The sequence below is a fragment of the Leptonychotes weddellii genome, chromosome 4 (assembly GCF_054177405.1).
Source record: "Leptonychotes weddellii isolate Sample4059 chromosome 4, ASM5417740v2, whole genome shotgun sequence".
Taxonomy (NCBI): Eukaryota; Metazoa; Chordata; class Mammalia; order Carnivora; family Phocidae; genus Leptonychotes; species Leptonychotes weddellii.
This window is the reverse complement of record NC_138372.1, coordinates 169,877,674-169,899,959: the sequence shown is the minus strand read 5'-3', so window position 1 is coordinate 169,899,959 and position 22,286 is coordinate 169,877,674. Positions and strand designations below refer to the sequence as shown.

The 22,286-nt window shown below is 54.1% G+C and overlaps 1 protein-coding gene across 5 annotated transcripts in view; it reads left to right on the top strand.

Annotated features, from left to right (window-relative positions):
- Nucleotides 1-22,286, top strand: part of ZC3H3 (zinc finger CCCH-type containing 3) — a 91,330-nt gene extending 69,044 nt beyond the window's left edge. For 2 of the 5 annotated variants that reach the window (XM_081816651.1, XM_081816650.1), the window contains exons 6-12: nt 224-266; nt 359-520; nt 627-696; nt 2,795-2,926; nt 19,083-19,261; nt 19,881-20,275; nt 21,886-22,286. In XM_081816651.1, the coding sequence (XP_081672777.1) occupies nt 224-266; nt 359-520; nt 627-696; nt 2,795-2,926; nt 19,083-19,261; nt 19,881-20,275; nt 21,886-21,917 (1,013 nt within the window). In that variant the 3' untranslated portion in view covers nt 21,918-22,286. Of the gene's footprint in view, nt 1-223; nt 267-358; nt 521-626; nt 697-2,293; nt 2,560-2,794; nt 2,927-19,082; nt 19,262-19,880; nt 20,276-21,885 lie in introns of those variants that run through there. The other 3 variants (XM_081816652.1, XM_081816654.1, XM_081816653.1) reach the window with 3 other exon arrangements.

Below are 22,286 nucleotides of genomic sequence, written 5' to 3'. Positions count from 1 at the left end.
GCCTGGGGGCCTGGGGCCTGGGGGCCTGGGGGCTCGTGGGCCTGGGGGCTCGTGGGCCTGTGGGCCTGGGGCCTGTGGGCCGGGGGCCTGGGGGCCTGTGGGCCTGGGGCCTGGGGGCCTGGGGGCCTGGGGGCTTGTGGGCCTGTGGGCCTGGGGCCTGGGGGCTCGTGGGCCTGGGGGCCTGGGGCCTGGGGGCCTGGCGTGATGTGGCCTCTCCCCACAGGCCGCGTGGACCCTAGCAGCAGCTGCAGCCGCTCCCTGGCCAGGTACGTCCCTCAGGGTTGGGCCTGGGGCTCACGGGTGGGCGGGGCGGGGCGGGGGGGTCCGTCAGGCTCACGGACGTCCACCCCCTTCACAGCCGGGCCGTCCAGCGCAGCCTGGCCATTGTCCGGCAGGCGAGGCAGCGGCGGCGGAAGCAGCAGCAGGAGTACTGCATGTACTACAACCGCTTCGGCAGGTGCAACCACGGCCAGCACTGTCCCTACATCCACGACCCCGACAAGGTGGCCGTGTGCACCAGGTGCCCTTCACCCTGCCGGGCCTCGGGGGCGGGGGCTGGGGGCTGCAGGGGGCCGCGCGGGCGTCCTGTCCCTGGCGCCTCCAACCCTCCTCCCTCCTTTGCACAGGTTTCTCCGGGGCACGTGCAAGAAGACAGATGGGACGTGCCCCTTCTCCCACCACGTGTCCAAGGAGAAGGTGAGCTCCCCCAGGCACCTGGCCTCCCTGCAGGCCCCGCCCCCCGGTTCTCCCCTGGCCCAGGGGCGGCGGGGTGAGGCAGGGCGCGCTGGAAGGGCAGCGGAGGACAGGTGGGCGCGCCACGGGGCCCCTGTCTCGCAGGCCCCTCCCCTCGGCCACTGTGGGCACGGGGGACCCCCTCGCATGGGCGCCCACCGCGGGGGCAGAGCCGGGGCGGCGCTGGGGCCCGGGCATCAGCATGCCGGGAGCCTGGAGGTGAGGGCTCGGGCGGGCTGGGCTGCCTGCCACCCACCCCCCACTCTGGGGCCGTGGCAAGGTTAGGGGAGGCGGGATCGGGCCAAGGCTGCTGCTACAACAGCTTTTCCCCTTGAGGAACTTGAAAAGAATCAGCATTTTTCTCCCTAATAGAGCTTCGAAACTCTGTTGTGAGCAATTTGGAAATTCACGTCGAGGTTCGGGTTCATTAGCTCCAGCTCCGAAGCTGGTGCACGTTCTGAGCTGTCTAATGTGGACGCCCGCACGCGCGCCCTGAGTTAATGTTATTGTTATTTGTGTGGACGTGGTGGGTGCAAACAAGGTTAATTGAAATGAGAATGCAGTTTCCTCTCCATAACGGCCGTGCTGACAGCTAGGAGGAGTTCCGTTTGGTGTAAGAGTTGGCTTTATTATCCCTTTTTATTAGAGCTAATTTGGGCTCTATATCAAAAGCCACATTAAGGGAATTGTTTGCAGCCGTACTCTGCTGCCAGCCCCAAACGGGCCAGCCCTTCTCCCCTGTGCGCTGCAGTTAAAAGACAGTTAAAAATAAACTCTTGCACGTTAAATCACCCTTTGTTTCTTTGCTTTCTCCCTCATTCCCGCCCTGGCCTCCCCTCTGCCCTGCCCTGGGAGCCCCTGCATGGGGCCCCTGGCAGGCCGGCCGGAGCTCAGTGTGGAGGTGTGAGGAGCTGAGCCCTGGGGTGCCCGCCAGTGTAGACCCACGCAGGGACCAGGGGCTGCAGTGGGGTGCGTGAAGGGTGGGTCTGACGGAGGAGAGAGCGGGAGAGGCCAGCTCCCAGAGAAGCTCCTGCAGGGGTAACAGGCCTGGGGAAGGTGGGAGGCCCCCAGGGTGCTGACCAAGGAGGGGTCCCAGAGAGGAGTCGCCTGGCAAAATGGCAACTGCAGAGGTCAGGGTGGGCAAGATCAGAGACCCCTCCTTGCTGGCCCTCAGGCCTCAGCTTCTTCCAACAGGGAGAAAGGGGGCTGCGTTTCTCTCTGTCTCCCAGTCTAGGGGCCAGGGACTGCTGTGCTGCATAGCCCTGCCCAGGCCGCCCGCTCCATGTCCCCCTTCTTCCCCCCCAGGTCTTCCCTGGGCCCACCTGCTGGCGGCCAGGGCACTGGAGCCGGGTGTCCACAGTGCCAGCCTGGGGTCAGTGCAGCCCTGGGCTGCTCCCTGCCTACCCATGGTCCATCCCTAGGCTTCCCTGGGTAGAATCATGTCACCAGCCCATGGACACTGCCCGGTGTCCAGGCAGCTGGGAAATCGGCTGAATTTCCGGGCCCTGTAGGCTATGCCCTACCTAGAGCCCCCATGCTCTGTCTCCCCCTTACCCCCCAGCCCCTGCTCCTCCAGACACCAACCCCTCCTGGCCTGTCCACTGTGGCCCTGCTGCTTGGAAACCGGGCAGTCTCAGAGCAGGTGACGGCACATGTGGAGGTCAGCCATCCTGCAGGGACGTCTTCACCTGGGCTGTTTGAGGGCACGTGTGTCCTGCCCAGACAACCTTGCCTTCTGGGGAAACTGGGGGTCTCCCTTTGGGGTGGGCAGCCCTCACCTGGCATGGCCCCAGGTGCTCATGGCTCCTGATGGCCCCCGTCCTGCTGTCCAGCACGGTGTGTCCGTTTCTCCCTTGGGGGGTCTCTGTGTGGCTCATGCCTGGCCTTGGAGCCCCAGGCAGGTCCTTCAAGTCCAGGTGTTTTGCCTGTAAAGTGGGGTGCAGGCTCCTGACGGAGGGCTGGAGGAGGCGGGGCCGTAGTAGCAGTGGGCAGACTGGGCCCACGCGCCAAAGGGAGCCAGGGGGTTCTGCTGGCCCTCACCCCTGTCCCCTCGCCTCCGCAGATGCCTGTGTGCTCCTATTTCCTGAAGGGGATTTGCAGCAACAGCAACTGTCCCTACAGCCATGTCTACGTGTCCCGGAAGGCAGAGGTCTGCACAGACTTTCTCAAAGGCTACTGCCCACTGGGCGCAAAGGTGAGGGGCGCGGTGGGCGGTGGGCAGCGGGCAGCACCCAGCCCCCAGCAGTGGGCCAGCCGTGCTGCTCAGGGCCTTCCTTGGAGCGCGCCTCACCCCAGGGTGACGAGGGTGAGCGTGAAGCAGGCCGGTGTGAAGGGGATTGGGGGACTGGGGCGTGAGGGCTGCCTGCGAGCTGGCAGCCCGGGATTGTCGCGGGCGCGTCATTGCCTCCTGTCGCCCTCGTCTGACAGCAAGAACGCTGCTGTGCTGGGGACTCCTGGCAGCTGAGCACACTGGTTCCTTCCCTTCCTCATTACCGTCCTGCTCGTCCCCACGTGGGCCTGCAGTCGACTGGGGAGACCGGAGCTGGGGCTCCCTGGGGACCCCCAGTGGGCAGGGCGGTGGGGCTGGGCCTGAGCAAGGGGAGCACGGTCAGTGCAGGGACAGCCCGAGGCCCCTGACAAACACCCCCCTCCCCCATTTCACACCGTGGGGCCCAGGCCCCTTCCTTCCCCATGTCCTCTCCCTCCAGGGGCTGGGCCCGGCCAGGCTTGGCAGACCTGGGGACCTGACCTGCAGCCAGCGGGTCGCCTTGAAGGTTGCCCAGAGCCCTGGCGGCGGCGGTGGGGGAGGTGGGGGGTGGGGGGGTGGCAGGAGCGGGACCCCCCACGGAGGCTGTGCGTGATTATTGTAAGATATTCCAATGTAAATGAAAATATCAAAGTGATATTTGAGTTCTGCTTCTATTAGTGGAAGTGCTTACTGCGTCCCTTTCGGCGTGTTGGGGCTGCGTGCCTGCCGCATGATGGATAGCGGCTTGTAATTATATATGGGGGAAAGCGCTGAGCAGGCCAGATCCAGCGGGGGTGGGGGGGTGGCAGCCTGGGCCGGCGAGGGTTAATTTTATTCTCTAAATAATATAAAAAGTGCTGAGTCATCGCCTTGTGCCTGATGCACAAGTCCTCAAACGGGCCCCAGAGAGTTTATAATATTCCACTGAATCAAGTGAAATTGTTAACCTTGCTTCATAAAGCCCTGACTTGTTAAAGAGGCGCGCTCCCTTTTCTTGTGAATAATTTAGGCTGGGAGTGAGTCTCTGCTCCTTTCCCTCTTCGGGGGCCACATGGCTACTGCGGGACCTGCCTCTCCAAGGTCAGCCTCCGGCCCCCCGGCCCCCGGCCCGTCTCCTCTCCTTCCCTCAGGAGCATCCCCTCTGTCCCTCGGCCGCTCAGGACCCGCGGGCAAGGACGGCCGTCCTTCCGTGGGATGCCCGCCACCTCGGGGGCCCTGGCACCTGGACACCACCGTCCCAGCAGGGGCCGTCCTCCTCGGGTGTCTGCCGAGGTGCCTCTGCTGTCCCCTCTGTGGCTAATGCGTGTTTGAGGGAGACACTTGGAGACTCCGGAGGCCCCCGTGCTCACCCGCTAGTTTTCATAGCCCCTGGCGATTCCTGTCTGACCCCTTCTCTTTCCCGGCACCCATTTCTCCCTGTTGAGGCGCGTGTGTGGCGGTGGCCCGGGCTCCTGCCCTGCACTGTCCCCATCCCGCTTGAGCACCCCCGTGGCCCTCGATGTGTGCTGCGGGCACTCGGTGCGCTCCGGCTCCACCAGACGCTGCCGACTGCCGGCGTCCACAGCTGCGAGATGCCCGTGTGTGCAAGGTGTCAGTCCATGGCTGCCCCCCTGTTGAAAGCGGGAGTCCGCCCACCACCCCCACGGCAGCCCAGCGCTCTCTGTGCCGGGGCCGCTGCGGCCTCCCTGCTCCCCCGTCCCCCGGCCCCCTGCATCAGCTGCTCTGCTTGCCAGCGGGGCTCCTGGAGGTCCGCCCCTCCACACCCTCCTGCCCCCTACCTCAGCCTGCCTCTCACAAGCTCTCATGTCCTCCGGGCATCACCTTTTGGCTTCAAGGTCACAGGCCGAGTTTCCATCACCTATTGGCTTTGCCTGTGGTGTCCTTCCTTCGGCTGAAATCCTTCCTGTGTTTGTGGGGCAGAGTCCGTCCATGTTCACCCTGTGGTCCTGTTCCTGGACCTGCCCCGTCCTTGTCAGTGCGGTGGGCCTGAGAGGAGGCCCTGGGGCAGGGGTTCAGACCCTAGCCCAGCCCCATCGCCACCGCATGCGGCCCACCACGCACTCACTATCTCACCCCTCAGGGCCTCCGCTTCTTGGTCGTTAAAATTAGGCTGATGGGCGCCCCCGCCACAGGGGGATGGTGGCAAGTAAGACTTCCTTTGCCGCCTTTGGAGCAGGCCTTGGGCAAGTGTTAGCTGTTGTTGAGTTGGCTGTGGTGTGAAGTCGGACCCCACTTAGGTTTCCTCCATAGAGTGGGCCCCATCCCCCAAACCGCATATGAAACTACCCCTTCTCTCCTCTCTGCCTCGGGGTGCCTGTTTTAAGAAGCCCAGCTTCACGGAGGTGCAGCCCCCGGGTCATCCGGCTCACCGCGCAAGCGGGGTTGTGCAGTGGTCCCCAGCATCCAGTTCTAGAGCACGTCCTTCACCCCAAACACTCCTCCGCTCCCTTTGTGGTCAGTCCCACCTGTGGCGCCCCCCAGCCAGACAGTCGTGATCTACCCGCCATCCCCATACACTCGTCTTTCCTGGACGTTTCACGCGTGGAAGTCCCGCAACACGCAGCCTTTGCCGTCCGCCTTCTTTCTTCTAACCGGGTTTTGAGGGTCATCGCATTGCCATCAAGGTCCAGGCCTGCGCTCCTCTCCTGGCCGAATGGTGCTCCGCTGTGTGCGGAGACCACACTGTGTTCGTTCATTTGTCAGTGGGGGGACGTTTGGGTTGTCCCCAGTTCGGGACTATGTGAGCGTTTGTGTGTGAATTTTTGGGAGCACAGGCTCTTGTTTCTCTCGCATGGACACCTAGGAGTGGGATTGCTGGGTCATGTGGTGGCTGCAGGCCCCACTACCCACTTTCCCATGTGGCCGTGCCACCAGGAGCGAATGAGGCTTTCCTTCTGTCACGCGCTTGATGGCACTTGTCAGTGTCTGCCCTGTTGACCGCAGCCTCTCTGGTGGTGCGAGGGTCTCTCGCTGTGGCTTCACTTTGCGTTTCCCTGACAGCTGATGGTGTTGAATACTCTGTATTCATTGGCCGCTCCTTTGTCTTTGTTTAAACCGTTTTATTGAGGGGGGCACCCGGGTGGCGCAGTCAGTTGAGCGTCTGACTCTTGATTTTGGCTCAGGTCAGGATCTCAGGGTCGTGGGATGGAGCCCCCATATCAGGCTCCAGTAGGGAGTCTGCTTGAGTTTCTCTCTCCCTCCGCCCCTCCCCTGCTCCTTCTCTCACTCTCTCTCTCAAATCTTTTTTTAAAAAAAAATTTTTAAATAAAATCTTTAAAAAAAAACAAACAGGGGCGCCTGGGTGGCTCAGTCGTTAAGCGTCTGCCTTCGGCTCGGGTCATGATCCCAGGGTCCTGGGATCGAGCCCCGAGCCCGCTTCTCCCTCTCCCACTCCCCCCTGCTTGTGTTCCCTCTCTGGCTGTGTCTCTGTCAAATAAATAAAAAATCTTTAAAAATTAATTAATTAATTAATAAAACAAAAAAAAGTTTTATTGAGCTATAATTCACATAGCCTACAATTCACCTGTTTAAGTGTATGTTAGGATGACTTTTGGTATATTACATTATTAAATTTTTTAATTGTGGTAAAATAAGTATAATGTAAAATTTGCTATTTTTCTTTTTTAAAGATTTTATTTATTTATTTGAGAGAGAGAGAGAGAGCACAAGGCAGGGAGCGGCAGAGGCAGGGGGAGAAGCAGGCTCCCCGCTGAGCAGGGTGCCCGACAGGGACCCTGGGATCATGACCTGAGCCGAAGGCAGACGCTCAGCCGACTGGGCCCCCCAGGCGCCCGGCATTTGCCGCTTCTGTCTGTACCACACAGGGGTCCTAATTGCACTCACAGTGTTGCATGGCTGCCACCACTGTCTATTTCCAGAACTTCTTCATCACCCCAAACAGAAGCGTTAAGCATTCGGGGATAACGCCCCACGACCCCTTCTCAACCTTGGGCACCGCTGATCTACATTTTGTGTCCGTGGACTTGCCTCTTGGTAGATATTTAATAGCAGTAGAATCAGACGGGGTCTGCGCTTTTGTGTCTGGCTTCTCTCACCCAGGGTGTTGTCGGCTCTCGTCCCCATGGTAGTTTGTCCCTCGCTCCTTTTAGGGCCGAGTAACATCCCATTTACATCCGGGCCACACTCTGGTGGACGCTTGGGTTGTACCTTACGGGTCCCTAGCTCATGCTGCTTTGTGGACGTGGTCGTGTCGGCCTCTCTTGGAGTGCCTGCTGTCACTGCCTCTGGGTGGGTAACCAGGAGTGGAACTGCCGTACTATCTGGTGATTCTAGGCTGAGCTTTTTGAGGAACCGCCGAACTGTTTTCCATAATGGTTGTACTATTTTACGTTCCTACCAGTAGCTTATAAGGGTTCTGGTCTCTTCACATCCTTACTGAGGCTTTGTGATCCCTCCCCCCATTTCTTTTAATAGCCGTCCTAGTGAGGATCTAGTTGTTTCAGCTTGCATCTCCCTAAAGACTAAGGATGTGGAGCACCTTTTCGTGTCCTTGTTGATCATCGGTACATCTTTTTTTTTAAAGATTTTTTTTAAAGGATTTTATTTATTTATTTATTTGACAGAGAGAGACAGAGTGAGAGAGGGAACACAAGCAGGGGGACTGGGAGAGGGAGAAGCAGGCTTCCTGCGGAGCATGGAGCCCGATGTGGGGCTCGATCCTAGGACCCTGGGACCATGACCTGAGCAGAAGGCAGACGCCTAACAACTGAGCCACCCAGATGCCCCGGTCATCGGTACATCTTCTTTGCACAAATATCTGTTCACCTCCTTTGCCCATTTTTGAATGTGGTTGTTTGGGGGTGTTTTGTTGGTGGGTCATAAGACTTTTTTTTTTTTTTAAGATTTTATTTACTCATTTGACAGAGAGAACAAGTAGGCAGAGCGGCAGGCAGAGGGAGAGGGAGAAGCAGACTCCCCACTGAGCAAGGAGCCCGACAGGGACCCTGAGATCATGACCTGAGCCGAAGTCAGACACTTAACCAACTGAGCCACCCAGGTGCCCCTGAGTCATAAGACTTCTGTATGTGTCCTGGAAATTAAATCCTTGTCAGGATAGGATGTATGACTCTTTCCTCCCATTCTGTCTTTTCATTCTCTTGACAGTGCACTTTGATGCATGAGAGTTTTTCATTAAGTACAATTTTTCTGTTTTTTTCTATTGCATGTGCTTTGGGTGTTATATCCAAGAAATACTTGTCCAACCCAATGTCAGCGAAGCTTTTCCCTGTGTTTTCTTGTAAGAGTTTAATAGTTTCAGTTCTTAAGTTTAGGTCTTTGGTCCATTTTGAGTCAGTTTTCGTATGTGGTATGAGATGAGGGCCCAGCGTCAGTCTTCTGTGTGTGGGCAGACAGTTTGGCCAACACCATTTGCGGAAGGGCTGCACTTCCCCCACTGAATGGTCATGGCTCCTTTGTTGAAAGCCCGTCCACCATACATATGGTGGTTCGTTTCTGGGTGCTGTGTTCTGTTGCCCTGGTCTCTATGTCTGTCCTTAAGCAAGTGTTTTGATTATGATAGCTTTATAAATAAGTTTTTGAAACCAGGAAATGTAAATCCCTCAATTTTGTTCTTCTTTTCCAAGATTATTTTGACTATTCGGGGTCATTTGAGATTCCATATGAATTTTAGGATGGGCTTTTTTCTTAAAAAAACAAAACAAAACCAGGGGTAGGGGCCTTTGGGATTTTGGTAGGGATTGCATTGAATCTGTAGGTCACTCTGGATGATATTGTCATCTTGATAATAGGAAGTCTTCCAGTCCATGAACATGGGATGTCTTTCCCTTTATTTAGACCTTCATTGATTTTTTTCAGCAGTGTTTTGTAGTTTTTAGTGTGTAAGTCTTTTGCCTCCTTGGTTAAATTTATTCCTAAGTATCTTATATTTTTTTATGTTATTGTAAATGTAATTTTTTTTTTAATTTCCTTTTTTAGATTGTTCTTTGCAAATGTGTAGTAATAAGTTGATTTTGTGTGTTTGTGTTGATTTTATATTCTGGAATTTTGCTGAGTGCATATATTAGCTCTAACAATTTTTTTGTGGGTTCTTTAGGGTTTTTTATATATAAGATTATGTCATCTACTAACAGAGATAATTTTTTCCTTTTAAACTTAGATTTTATATATTTTTTAATATTTATTTAGCCTAATTATTCTGACTAGAATTTCTAGTACTGTGTTGAATAAAAGTAGGAAGAGGGGGCATCCTTGTCTTGTTCTTCATCTTAGAGGAAAAGCTTTTGGTTTTTCACCATTGAGTGTGATGTTAGCTGTGGGCTTTTCACATATGATTTTTATCCTGTTGAGGATGTTCCTTTCTATTCCTAGTTTATTTGGTGTTTTTATTATAAAAGGTGTCAGATCTTTTTTGCATTAATTGAGATGATCATGTGGTTTTCTTCTTCCTTCATTCTGTTAAGGTGGCCAGTCATATTGATCACCTTGAATCAGTTATGTTGATTGATTTTTTTTTTTAAGGTTTTATTTATTTTTTGACAGAGACACAGCGAGAGTGGGAACACAAGCAGGGGGAGTGGGAGAGGGAGAAGCAGGTTTTCCGCTGAGCAGAGAGCCCAACGTGGGGCTCGATCCCAGGACCCTGGGATCATGACCTGAGCCGAAGGCAGACGCTTAACAACGGAGCCACCCAGGCGCCCCTGTTGATTGATTTTTGTATGTTGAATATTCTTGCATTCTAAGAATAAATTCCATTGCTGAATTCAGTTTTCTGGTATTTTGTTGATGATTTTTATATCTATATCTATGACGAATTTTGATCTATAGTTTCTTTTCTTGTAGTATCTTTGTCTGGTTTTAGTATCAGGGTAAGGCTAGCCTCACAGGTTGTTTGGCTATTTGGAGTTAGGAAGGATTCCTTATGCTTCAGTTTTTTGGAAGAATTTGAGAAGAATTGGTGTTCATTCTTCTTTACATGTTTAGTAGAATTCAACAGTGAAGCCCTCTGGTCTTGGGCTTCTCTTTATTGGTAGGTTTCTGATTACTGATTCAGTCTCCTTACTATATAGAGAGCTAGTCAGAGTTTCTTTTTCTTCTTGAGTCAGTTTTGGCAGATTGTATATTTCTAGGAATTGGCCCATCTCATCTAGGTTGTTAAAATTATGTGTGTAGAATTGTTTGAAGTATGCCCTAATTATCCTTCTGATGTCTGCAGGGTCTGTAGTGACCTCTGTTTCATTCCTGATACTGGAAATTTGTGACTTTTATCTTTTTTCTTTGTTTGTTTTGCTAGAGGTTTGTCAATATTATTGATCTTTTTAAAGGGCCAGCTCTTTGTTTCATTGATTTTTCTCTTATTGGTTTTTTTTTTTTTAATTGATTTCTGCTCATATCATTACTGTTTCTCTTGCTTTGGGTTTATTTTGCTCTTTTTCCCCCCCCCAGTGTCTTGAGGTGGGAGTTTAGACTATGGATTTGAAATTTTTTCTCTTACGTATGAATTTAGTTAGCTGGATCCTACAAATTTTGAGATGTATTTTCATTTAGTTCTGGTTGTTTTTTTGTTTGTTGTCTCCCGCACCCTCCTTTGAGACTTTCTCTTTGATCCACAGATTATTGTTTGGTTTCCAAATGTTTGGAGATTTTCCTGTTATCTGTCACTGATTTCTAGTTTGAGTCTATGATGATGAAGAATATACTCTGTATGATTTTAATTATTTTAATTTTCTTGGGCTTTGTTTTATGGCCCAGGATATGCTTGGTATATGTTCTATGGGCACTTGAAAAGAATATATACTCCACTCTTGAGTAAAGTGGAGTGTTATAAATGTTGATTATATTTTGCTGTTTAAAGGCATTTTTGAGTTTTCTGTATCCTTTCTGATTTTCTGTTTAGTTGTTCAGTCACTTGTTGAGAGAGGGGTGTTTAAGTCACCACCTATAATTTTGGATTTATTTCTTTCTCCATTCATTTCTATCAGTTTTTACTTCATGTATTTCATAGCTCTATTTTGTGCATGTAAATTTAGGATTGCTAGGTCTTCTTGATGGATTGATCCTTTTTATCAGTATAAAACGTACCTCTCTGGCTGTATTTTTCTTTACTCTGACATCTGTTTTATGTGGTATTAATGTGGCCACTCCTGCTTTCTTCTGATCATTGTATGATATAACTTCTTTCCATCCTTTGGCTTTCAGCTTACCTATTGCACTATATTCTAAGTACCTTTCTTGTAGACAGCAGATAGTTGGGTCATGTTTTAAAATTTACTTTGTCAATCTCTGTCTTTTAATTGGCATATTTAGACCATTTATACTTAATGTAATTATTGCTATGTTAGGGCTTAAGTCTGCAATTTGACTTCTGTTAGTTTCTGTGTTTTGTTCGTTCTTTCTGTTTTTCATTTCTGTCTTTTTATGCATTATTTGAACAGTTTTAGGATTTTGTTTTGACTTATCTGTTCATGCTTTTGAGTGTGTATCTCTTTCTATAGCTTTTTTAGTGGTCATACTAAGCATTGTGTTGTACACCCATAACTTATCACTGGTGTTGTCATTTACCAGTTCAGGTGAAGTGTAGAAACCTCACCTTCTTTTATGTCCCTTTACCCTTCCCCGTCTGTACCTGCCTTACATCTCCCCTCTACAGACATTTAAAACCACAACAGACACTGACAGTTTTTGCTTCAATAATCAAACATAATTTAGGAGACTCAAGGAAAGTCTGGTATGTTTACCCATGTTGTGGTCATCTTGGTCTGCCTTCTGTTGTTCCAAGGCTTTGTCTCTTATCGTTTCCTTTCTGTTTAGAGAACTTACTATAGCCATTTTTAGGGCAGGTCTGTTGGTGACAAATTCTCGTGGTTTTCCTTCATCTGAGAATCTCTGGATTTCCCCACATTCTTGAAGGATATTTTTTGCTGAATATGGGCTTCTGAGCTGATAGTTCTTCCCTTTCAGTCCTTGCACATGTTATACCGCCTCCTCTGGTCTCGATGGTGCTTAAGGAGAAATCCATGGTCATTTGAACTTTTCCCCCCACAGGTAAAGGGTCCTTTCTCTCTGGCTATTTGGAGGATTGGTCTGTAGCTTTTACAAGTTTGACTGTGATACAGTTTTTGGTGGATTTCTTTGCTTTTTACTGTTTTGGGTTCACTCAGCTTCTTGAATCTGTAGGCTTACGTTTTTTGGCAAGTTTGGGACTTTTCAGCCATTACTCTTGTGTTCTTTATCCTCTCCTTCCACAGCTCTGATTGCATGAATGTGGTATTCCCACAGGTCCTTGAGGCACTCTCCATGTTAGAAAATCTGTTTTCTCTGTCAAATCAGATTGGTTAATTTCTGTTATTCTGCTTTCCAGCTCATGGAGTCTTTCCTCGGTACCTCCCTTTTGCTGTTGAGCCCCTGCACTGAGTTTTTTTATTTCAGTTATTGTACTTTTCAGTTCTAAAATTTCCATTTGGTTCTATCTTATATTCTCTTTTTCTTGGTTGAGACTTTCTGTTTTCATTGTTTCCAGCATATTTTTAATTGCTTGTTGAAACACATTTATAGGGGCACCTAGCGGGCTCAGTTGGTGGAGCGTGAAACTCCTGATCTTGGGGTTGTGAGTTCAAGCCCCATGTTGGGTGTAGAGATTACTTAAAAATGGAATCTTAAAAATAAAAAATAAAATAAAATAAACACATTTATGGTGCTCCTTTAAAATCTTTGTCAGAGAACTCCCACACCTCTGCTGCCTCATGCTGCCAAGCACTGATTGTCTGGAATTCCATTCAGTTTGAGGTCTATACCTTTTTCTGGTATGATGAGTCACTTTTTATTGAAACCTGGACATTTTGGCTGTTATGTTATGAGGATCTGGATCTTATTTAAACTTTCTGTTTCGGCTGGTGTCCTGTGACACCATGGGTGCAGGAGGAGTGGAAGTGGAGCCTCATCCCTGCCAAGTGGAAATCCAGGCCCCCACTTGGCCTCCACTGACGCCTGAAGAAGGGTTTCCCTCCTCCTCCTCCTGGGTGGGTGGTACTTACTTCCCACCAAGCCTCCACTGGGGCTTCCCTGACTGGGAGGGGAAGGGGCCCCCCATTCCTGCATCTTTAGGGCCTCCTCTGGCACCAGCCCAGTGAGGCAGGAAGGGACGCCAGGGGCCAGGTCTCCCCAGCCAGTCTTTGCTGGCCTGGGTGGGGTGGGGCCACAGTGTTTCGAGGTGTCTGGCTGGACTGCCCCTTATCTGCACCTATGGACACTTCCAGGTTGCTTCTTCAGCAGAAGGAAGTACGGGGACCCACTGCCACATGGGTCCGTAGGTCTCTGACAGAACCTTCTTGTGGTCGTCACCTCTGTGGTGCCCAGTGCCCCCTGCTGCCTGCTTTGCTGCCTCCTCGGGGGCTTATTCACTACGTAGAGCCTGGCATGGGCAGTGCTCATCATTTATTGTGTTTAATAAACTTGTTGTTTGTAATAATGGTGGATTCACTGAAAAGTTGCAAGCTAGTGCAGAATCCCCACACACGCCTCCCCCAGCCCCTGTTGTGAACGGCCCCCACCAGCAGCAGGCTTAACCATCAAAACCGGAAGAGCATGGGTGTGTTCCTGCCAGCCTGACTCCAGGCCCTGTCTGCATTCTGTCTGGTTTCCCACTAATTTCCATTTTCTGTTCTGGGGCGGCGCATTGGATTTGGTTACCATTTTGGAGTGAATGACTGAATGAGGCCTTGGCTCAAATGACTGCAGGAGAGGACAAGGATAGATGCCTCCAGGGGGATGTTTAGAGGGAGAGTGGTTGGGCACAGTCAGAGGAGGGATGGGGTGGGGAGCGGCGGGGGGTGGGTGGTGGTGTCCGAGACTGTCTCCAAGGTCAGGAAAGGGTAGCTTTGGTGTGGGACGGTGGGAAGGAGGCTGGTGAGTCACTGGGGACAGGGGACGTTGATGAACCACCCTGCTGGTGTTGCTGGCTAGTAGAATTGGGACCCGGCCCCCAGGAGGGACAGGTGGCGATGGAGGCTGCTGTTTGGCCTGAGATGAGCCGGCGAGACCCAGGAGGAGTGGGAAGGCCAGGGGCCCCTACATGGCACCCACATCGGAGGCTGCTGTAGACGAGCTAGATGGAAGATTTGGGCCTGTTCCTGGCCAAGGAAGAGAGAGCACTGTGGAAAGGCAGACGGCCCGCCTGAGTCCTGGCAGACTGGCTGGCCTGGAGCCAGCAGCCAGTGGAGAAAGGGCCCTGGGAAGGAAGTGGGACCGTGGGAGCCCCGGTGGCTGTGGGGGCAAGCACAGGTGGGCATTGCAGTTGGTCCTGGCCTCTCGTGGCCTCACCCCTCTGGTTGGTGCTTCATGGAGGGCAGGCTGGCATCTTGGGCTCCACTGAGGGCCTGTGGGGATCAGGGCATTAGCACGTGTCTTTAGCAAGGTGCAGGCCACCGGTCTGGGGGGTGACAGTCTGCTTTCGTAGACGCTGGAGGCAGTTTTCAGGTGGCTTATGCCCGTTCACACTTGTGGACCAGTTTTCTTGCCAGCACTTGGTGACATTCAGCCTCTTTTTTTCTCTTTGAACAATTGAAGGACAAAAAGTTACTTCACTATATTTTTTTTAATTTGCCTTTACTGGACTTCATGAGGCCAAATGCCTTCCCTGTGTTTAAACCTTTTGGGCCTTTCCTTCTGAAAAATACCTGGGGTTTTGTTGGTTTCTTTAGGTGAGAGTGGGGACAGTTTTCCACTAGGTTGGTTTTCTCTTGCTGATTCACAGGGAATTTATAAGTATAAAATATGAATATAAAAATACATAAACTATTCTGGACATCAGCCTTTTGTCAGTCATATAAGTGGCAGATATCTTCTTTGTGGTTTATTTTTTCCCTTCTTTGTGGTGTTATTTTTGAAGAACAGAAGTTCTTAATTTTAATGGAAATTATTTTATCAATCTTTCTTTACAGCTTGCACCTTTGTGTCTTGTATGAAAAATCCTGCCACATTCCAAAAGTTTGGAGGGCCTTCCAAAAGCCCCGTAGGCTGGCCTTTCACTCGTGGGCCTGTCTCCTTTGATCTAAGTGTCTGATGTTAGATCAGGGTCCAGTTTCATTTTGCCCAAGCACCTTGCATTGGAAGGCCCATTTCCCGTGGGGTTCATGGACGTGGCTCTGTGTCGGGGCTCTCGGTTCTGTTCTGTGTGTATCCTTGAGCCGGTTCCGTGCTTGCCGGATTCCTTGAGCTTCATGATAATTCCTAATAATAAATTTTTTCACCTTGTTCTTCTTCACAGCTGTTTTGCCCTTTATCCTTCCAGAACTATATTTTATTTTATTTTTATTTATTTTTTAAGATTTTATTTGACAGTGAGAGCAGGAACACAAGCAGGGGGAGCGAGGGAGAGGGAGAAGCGGGCTCCCCGCTCAGCAGGGAGCCCGATGTGGGGCTCGTTCCCAGGACTCTGGGATCATGACCTGAGCTGAAGGCAGACGCTTAACGACTGAGCCGCCCAGGCGCCCCCCAGAACTGTATTTTAGATCCAATGTAACTTTTTTAAAAAGTTGGAAATTTGATTGAGATTGTCCTGAGTCGTGGTCTCTGTTTGGTGAGAATTGGTCCCTATCTCTCCAGGGAGTCTTTCTGACGGTGAGCGGGCATCTGACTCTGCTTATCCAGGCCACCCCTCCGATGCCTTTTACTGAAGTTCTTCTTTGTCTCCATGAGATTTGTTCCTGTCATTTTTATTATTATTATAAATAACGTATTTCAAAATTTTATTTTCTCACTGCTCATTGGTGTATGGACATGCAATTCTTTATACTGATTTTGTCTCCAGGAACCTTGCTAAACTGTATTAGTGATTGCTACAGTTTATCCACAGACTCTCCAGTTTGCTACATAAACAGAAATGTATCTTTTGCAGATAATGGCCGTTTCTCCTCCTTTGAGCTTAGATGTGTTTTCTCTGTCTTTTCTTGCTGCTGCCCCAGCTGTGGCCCCAGCACAGCGCTAAGTAGTGATGGTAGTGGGCTTCCCACCTTTCCCCACTGTGAGTGATGCTTTCTGGAAGGTTAAGAAACCCGTTATATTGGGGCACCTGGTGCCTCACTTGGTTGAGTGTCCGACTCTTGGTTTTGGCTCAGGTCGTGATCTCAGGTCAGGGTCCTGGGATCAAGGCCCAAGTCTGCTTGTCTCCCTCTGCCTCTGCTTCTTCCCCCCCTCCCCCCACTCACACTCTCTCTAAAATAAATAAATAAATCTTTTAAAGAAAAAGAAACCCTTTATATTAAACTAAGGAAGTTCCATTCAATTAATAATCTGCTAACCTTTGAATTAATGCTGAATTAAACACTTTTTGTGTCCATTGAGGTGATGGTATGATTCCACCCATGTAGTCTGTCAGTGTGCTGATTTGTTTGTTGATTTTCTCAGTTAAACCAACCTTGCATTCCTGAGGGAGCCCAGCCTCGTCCTGGTGCAGTTGTGTCCCCTCGCCCTGTGGGACTCTCACACCTCATGTAGGCGTGACTGAAAACGGCCCGAGTGCTCTTCTGTGGTCTCATCTGCTCAGGTTTTGCTCTCAGGGTTGCTCCAGCCCTGGAACGGAGTTGAGGAGTGTCCTTTCTGCCCCCGGCCGTGGACCGCTTCCTACAAGGCTGGCTTACTGGACGTGTGCTGGAACCTCAGGAAGACCCTGGGCTGCAGCTTGCTTTGTTTCTGAACTACTGATTCACATGCATTTATGGTCAGAGGAATATTCACTCGGGTTTTGTTTTTCTTGTTGACAGGTGTTTCTAGAATTTGTCAGTTTCATCTGTGCTTTCAGGTTCGTTGGCATTAAAGTTGTTGGTTACGTTGCCCTGGTGGCTGTTTCTCCACAGTGCCAACAGTCAGGGCACATTTGTCCTTCCTAACGCTTGTGTCCCTCTTTATTTCCTGATTCGTCTTATCATTACTAGTATCTTCAAAGAACCAACTCTTTGCCCTCTTGGTTTTTGCTGTTCTTTTGTCATTTCATTTGTTTCTGTTCTTGCCTTGTATTTTCCTCTGCTTGGTGTGGGTCATTCTGCTGTTCCCCCACCTGCTGAGCCGGTCCGCTCCGCTAGCAGAGCCTGAGGACTTCTCTCCGTTGGTTCTTGTTTGACCTAGCAATTATTTAGTAGTGTCTGTGCTAATTTCCAGGTGTTTGGGGGGTTTTCTGGGGCTTCTGTTTGGTGGTTTGACTTTGCTCTTTCCTCAGAGGGCCTAGTCTACGTGAAGATGTGAGGCCTTGGAACTGGAGACTCAGTTTGTGTCCAGTATGCTTCTGAAAGTAGCCGTCTGCCATCGTTGTACCTTCTTGAAAGCTCTTGGATGATTCGAGAACATTCTTTACATCTGACTCTGGATGTGTGGTTGTCCTAGGGAGGAGGGTCATAGCTCAGACCAGAACTGCCCAGTAGGAAGGTCCACCGGATATGAGCCACATGGGAGATTTTAAGTGTTCTAGTAGCCACCTTAAAAAAGCAAAAACAGAAGTGGTAAAATGAATTTTAATCTGCCACACATTTCCACATGCAGTCAGGGAGGAAACGTAACTGTGGCCTTCTACGTTCTTCCTTCTTGCTGAGCCCAGCCTCCTTTGATGTGGTGGATGCATGCTGCCGCCCAGGCTCAGGGTGGCCGCGTGGCTTGTGGCCACTGCCCAGGACAGCGCAGGTCCTGGCCCCTCTGGCCGCCTCTCTGTGTGCACTCGGCATCCAGGGAAATAGCTTCTCTTGTCCGGTGCCAGGCCCTCTCCATGCAGAGACCCTTCCTGTCCCCTCCACCCCCCGACCCCCGCACAGTTGCCCTCCCTCCCCAGCAGACCCCACCCTCTGGACTCTCCTGCTCTTAGAGCGGGCCTCACGAGGCTTCAACTTGGTGTGGAGGGCATGGGGAATGAGCGAGTGAGCAAGCATTAGCTTTCTCGTGGGGCAGGGGTGGGTGCGGCCCCACCACAGGGACAAGCTGACAGGGGTGCCGTGGGTGTTCAGGGCTCCTACAGCCTGCCCAGATGGCTCTGCCAGTTCCAGCCTGCTCCCATCTGCACAGCAGCCCCCAAGCACTGGGGTGAGGGGCTTCCCCCTGCTGGGGGGCAGGTGTGAGGCCAAGAATGGGACTGGTGCCCAGATTCTGCTCCAAGAGTGGGCACACGCTCTGTGGGGTCCTCAGCCAGGCTCTTCATGCTGCGTGCTGGGAGCAGGGCCAAGACCGGGGCCCTGGGGACCGGCTCCCAGGAGGGAGGTTTCGGGCCCAGCAGGTGGTGGCTTCGAGGCCGCAGCCACATATTTCCAAGCAGTTCAGCCAGTGCAGGCCCCCCCGTGCTGGCTGTGAGCGCTGCAGCCCAGGCTGGTTTTCCCCTCCGTTCTGGGTGGGATTGGCAGGAACTCTGCAGCACTACTTGTTCGGGACTGTGTCTCTCCTGTCTCCTGGTCAACATGAGGGGCAGTTGCTACATTCCGACTCTCCCACGTCATGCCCACTAAGCCAGCTGCAGGGGCGGGTAGAGATCAGAACACCCCTCCCCTGGAAGGGCCTCAAGCAGGAAGTAGGTGCAGAGCAGGCCTGGAGAGTTGGGCCCATCACTCCCGATGGCTCCTGCCCCTGGAAGCGGGTGGGCCAAGGAAAGGCAGGCCATGGTCAGAGCTTCATGGTTCCCTGTGGGCCTGGTGGGCAGAGCTGAGGCCTCGTGTTGCCCCGAGCACCTGCTGGATGGCGCGCCCCAAACTGGGTATAATTAGCCACCATGACAGGTGTGGTGGATCGGGTGTGCGCTGGCCTCGGCCGACCTGGGCACCCCTGGGCTTGTAGCCTAAACCCCATGCAGTAAGGCCCCCCAGGCATTGAGCCTCCCCGCAAATCCCCATCTTCTGCAGTCAGGAGGGGGGATTAGTGCCCCAGGAATCCCCAACCCAGCCGAGCGAGACCCCCAGGCCAGCCTCGGTCCCTGCCTTCCGTCCAGGCCCAGGGTGCTGGCCCTCATGCTTCTGATGGCTCGGGGCCTTGGATGGTTGGCAGTGCAGGCTGCTCTGGCCTGGGGGCCTGAGCCCCAGGGGGGCAGAGCAGGCAGGGCCCGCCCACACGGGGCAGGGGCCTTGACGGGCTCCCCCAGCTGCACCTCTTCTCCCCCCAGTGCAAGAAGAAGCACACACTGCTGTGCCCTGACTTCTCCCGCAGGGGCCTCTGCCCCCGGGGCGCCCAGTGTCAGCTGCTGCACCGAGGCCAGACGCGCCTCGGCCGGCGGGCAGCCCCCACCCCGGAGCCCGGCAGTGCGCCCCCCAGGAGCAAGGCCTCCTCCAGCCACGGACCCAGGTGACGGGGACAGCGGGGGCTGCGAGTGTAAGCTCTGGGGGTGGGCCGGAAGCCGTCCCTCGGGACCCTGCGGGGGAGCCTCTAGGCCTCTTCCCAGCTCTTAAGGCTTCAGACCCAAAAAGAAACCTCAGTTCAAAGTTGAGGATCAGTGACCTCCAGAGGCGCCCTACCCCACATCCCCAGGCTGGACAGAGCTGAGGACATCCCTGGCCCAGAGTGGCCCATGTGGGACTGCCCAGTCCCTGCCCCACGGAGGAAGGTCGGGGCTTCTCAGATACCCCACTCCCACTCCCCAGGAAAGGGAGGATCCTGGGTGGTGCTCATGGCTGGGGCCCCCCTTTGTGCTCACCTGTCCTGTGAGTGGGCTCACTGGCAGGTGAGAACAGGGTCAGCGTGGAGCTGGGGCTCGCTGGCCAGGCTCACCCCAGCTGCCTCAGGCCAAGGCGCCATGTCGTCACCAGCCTGTCTTTGGGACCGAGGGCTGGCCTCAGACCTGGATGGCGATGCCCCGTGGCTGCTGGGACAGGTGCTGCACAGCTGGTCAGCTAGCGCCCTCTGGACCCCAGCCCTGCCGAGCAGCCGCCCCCCCTCACACTCTGCTCCCCTTCCTTTTCCGCAGGAAGTCCTCGGCTGCCCAGCGCCCCGCCAGACAGACGCCCAGCTCCCCTACCTCCGTGGCTGCTGGCTCGGCCTCCCCTCCCTCCTCCCCACGGGGCTTAGCCGCAGCCTCGGGCTCTCCCCTGTCATCCAAGCCGCCCTCCTCCCCGCCCTCCTCCCCCTCCCCCCTCCCCCCGCCCTCCTCGCCCTCCCCCTCCCCCCCCTCGCCCTCCTCCGCTTCCCTGTCCTTGGACCAGGAGGAGCTGTCTCTCCAGGAGGAGGCTTCCTCGGCAGCGGCAGCGACTGGCTCCAGCAGCCTCTCCAAGCTGCCTTCCTTCATCTCCCTGCAGTCCTCGCCGAGCCCAGGAGGCCAGCCCAGGGCCCGGACCCCCAGGAGCCCCCCAACCAAGGACTCAGGTAGGCAGCTTGGCCCCAGTGCCCACCTCAGACCCACCGAGTCAGAATTCCCAGGTGGGGCCTGGATGGTTGACGAGCGCCCAGCGTGGGCCGGGTGCTGCTGGGCCACGTCCCCCACTGGCAGGTGCGCACCCCCCGCCCACCGGGGCAGAGCTGGCCGAGGTGTGAGCGCAGCCGCGCAGACCACCCCAGCCGAGGGCTGATTTAATTAGGAAGCACCCATTTCTGTTAATTTGTTCTGGAAGATCACCGCGTGCTCCTGGAGAGAACAGATGTTTCCTCTCCCCCGATGAACATTTGGGGCTTGGTAAATGGCTCCACTCAGCCTTGTTTAGGAGAGAAAAGAGGATTTTATGGCTGCAAACGACCCTTTCTGTAAACATTTTACAGCTCTCCGCGCGTTTGAGTGACGATAAACCCCACGCAGCTCGGCGGGCTGCAAATTTGCGACCATACGGCTATCATTTTATTGTCATATTTCACGGTCGTAACGTTAATGGAAGATGCTTGCCGCAGCCTTCTCTAACGGCTCCGCTGAGCACGCTCAGACGCCTGCCTCCGAGGGGCCGGGACGATGGTGCCTGTGTGTAGCCCCCACTTCAGGGCGCAAAGCTGCGGCCAGGCCCTCCACCTGCCCGCCCGGGACCAGGGCACCAGCTACTTCCATCCGGGCAGGCCTCAGCAGGGTGGGGAGGGAGCGGGGTCGGGGGGGCCCTGAGGCCGCCATCCCCAGGGTCACTGGAGGCTGGCAGGGTGGGCAAGGCCCAGGGGAGGCTGCAGAGACCTCCACTGGCCTTGGAGCCTCCATCAGCCTTCATTTCCTGCTCGGCCCTCCCCCGACCTGGGCCAGGATGGGGAGCTGGAGGGGCAGGAGGAGGTGGGCCTGGGAGGGCTCCGGGGCAGGAGGTCAGCAGCCAGCCAGTAGGGGCCACGGCCCGCAGGCAGAGGCCGTGAAGTCTGTGGACCTGGAGCCTTGGCTGAGCAGGTGACTGGAGTCCTCAGTCCTGATGTGGGGGACCCAGGAGGAGAGGCAGGCTCATGGGGACACGTAGATGGTGCCGTGCCTCAGGGCAGCCACGTGGAGGCATCTGTGGTCAGCGGGGGTGCCAGCCTGAGAGGTGGCCTGGAGCATTCACAGCAGAGGAGAGGCATTGAGGCCCCGTGAGCGTGGGGTACACCGCGCAGGAACCCCCCATTGGACGTGACTTCCTGTCCTCAGGCCCTCTGCTCTGCTGCGGGAAGCCGTCCCTGCCCCCAGGCCCTCTTGCCCCTAGGCCCTGTCCCTCTGTACAGGGACCCAGGTCCCTCCACCCCTCCCCAGCCAGCTGCTCGCTCGGCTGCTGAGCCAGAAGGCACGGTGAGCGTCCATGTGTGCGTCTGGCAGCCTGGCTCCGCGTGGGAGCGTGGGTACGTCGTCGGGCCTGCGTGCAGCGGGCACACACCTGGTATTTATAGCCCCGCCAGCAGATTGCTGTGACTCCCTGGACCCCAGCGCAGGCAGGGGGCTGGAAGGAGTCTCCCCCAACCTGAACCGGAAGCTTCGGCAGTAGGGGCGCTCCTCCTTGGCTGGGGGGGTTCCTGGCACCTGATCTTTGCCCCTCTCGGAACAGGGAAAACTCTGCACATCAAACCCCGTCTGTGAGGGCCCAGGGGGCCAGCCCGCGCCTACCTCAGCCCCTCGTTCCTGGAGAGGAAGAAGGCCCATGCCCTAGAGGAGAGGCCGCCTGCCGCCGAGTCCCCCCCGGGAGCCCCGGGGCCGTGGCTCTGCCCACCTGGCCCTCAGCCTTCCGTGACCAGTGTGTGCCCAGGGCTCTGCCCAGCCAGCCCCTCTGCACACCCACCTTCCTCCCACTCCCCCCAGCCCAGAGGGGTGCCGGGCAGGGCTCCCAGCCAGGCCTGTGCCCACTGTGGGTGTGAGCAGCAGTGCTACGCACCCCCCACCTCCCCCCAGGACTCCTGCCAGGCTCCCTGGTGGGTGTTTTATGTTCAGCAATAAAGGTTCTGTCCTGTG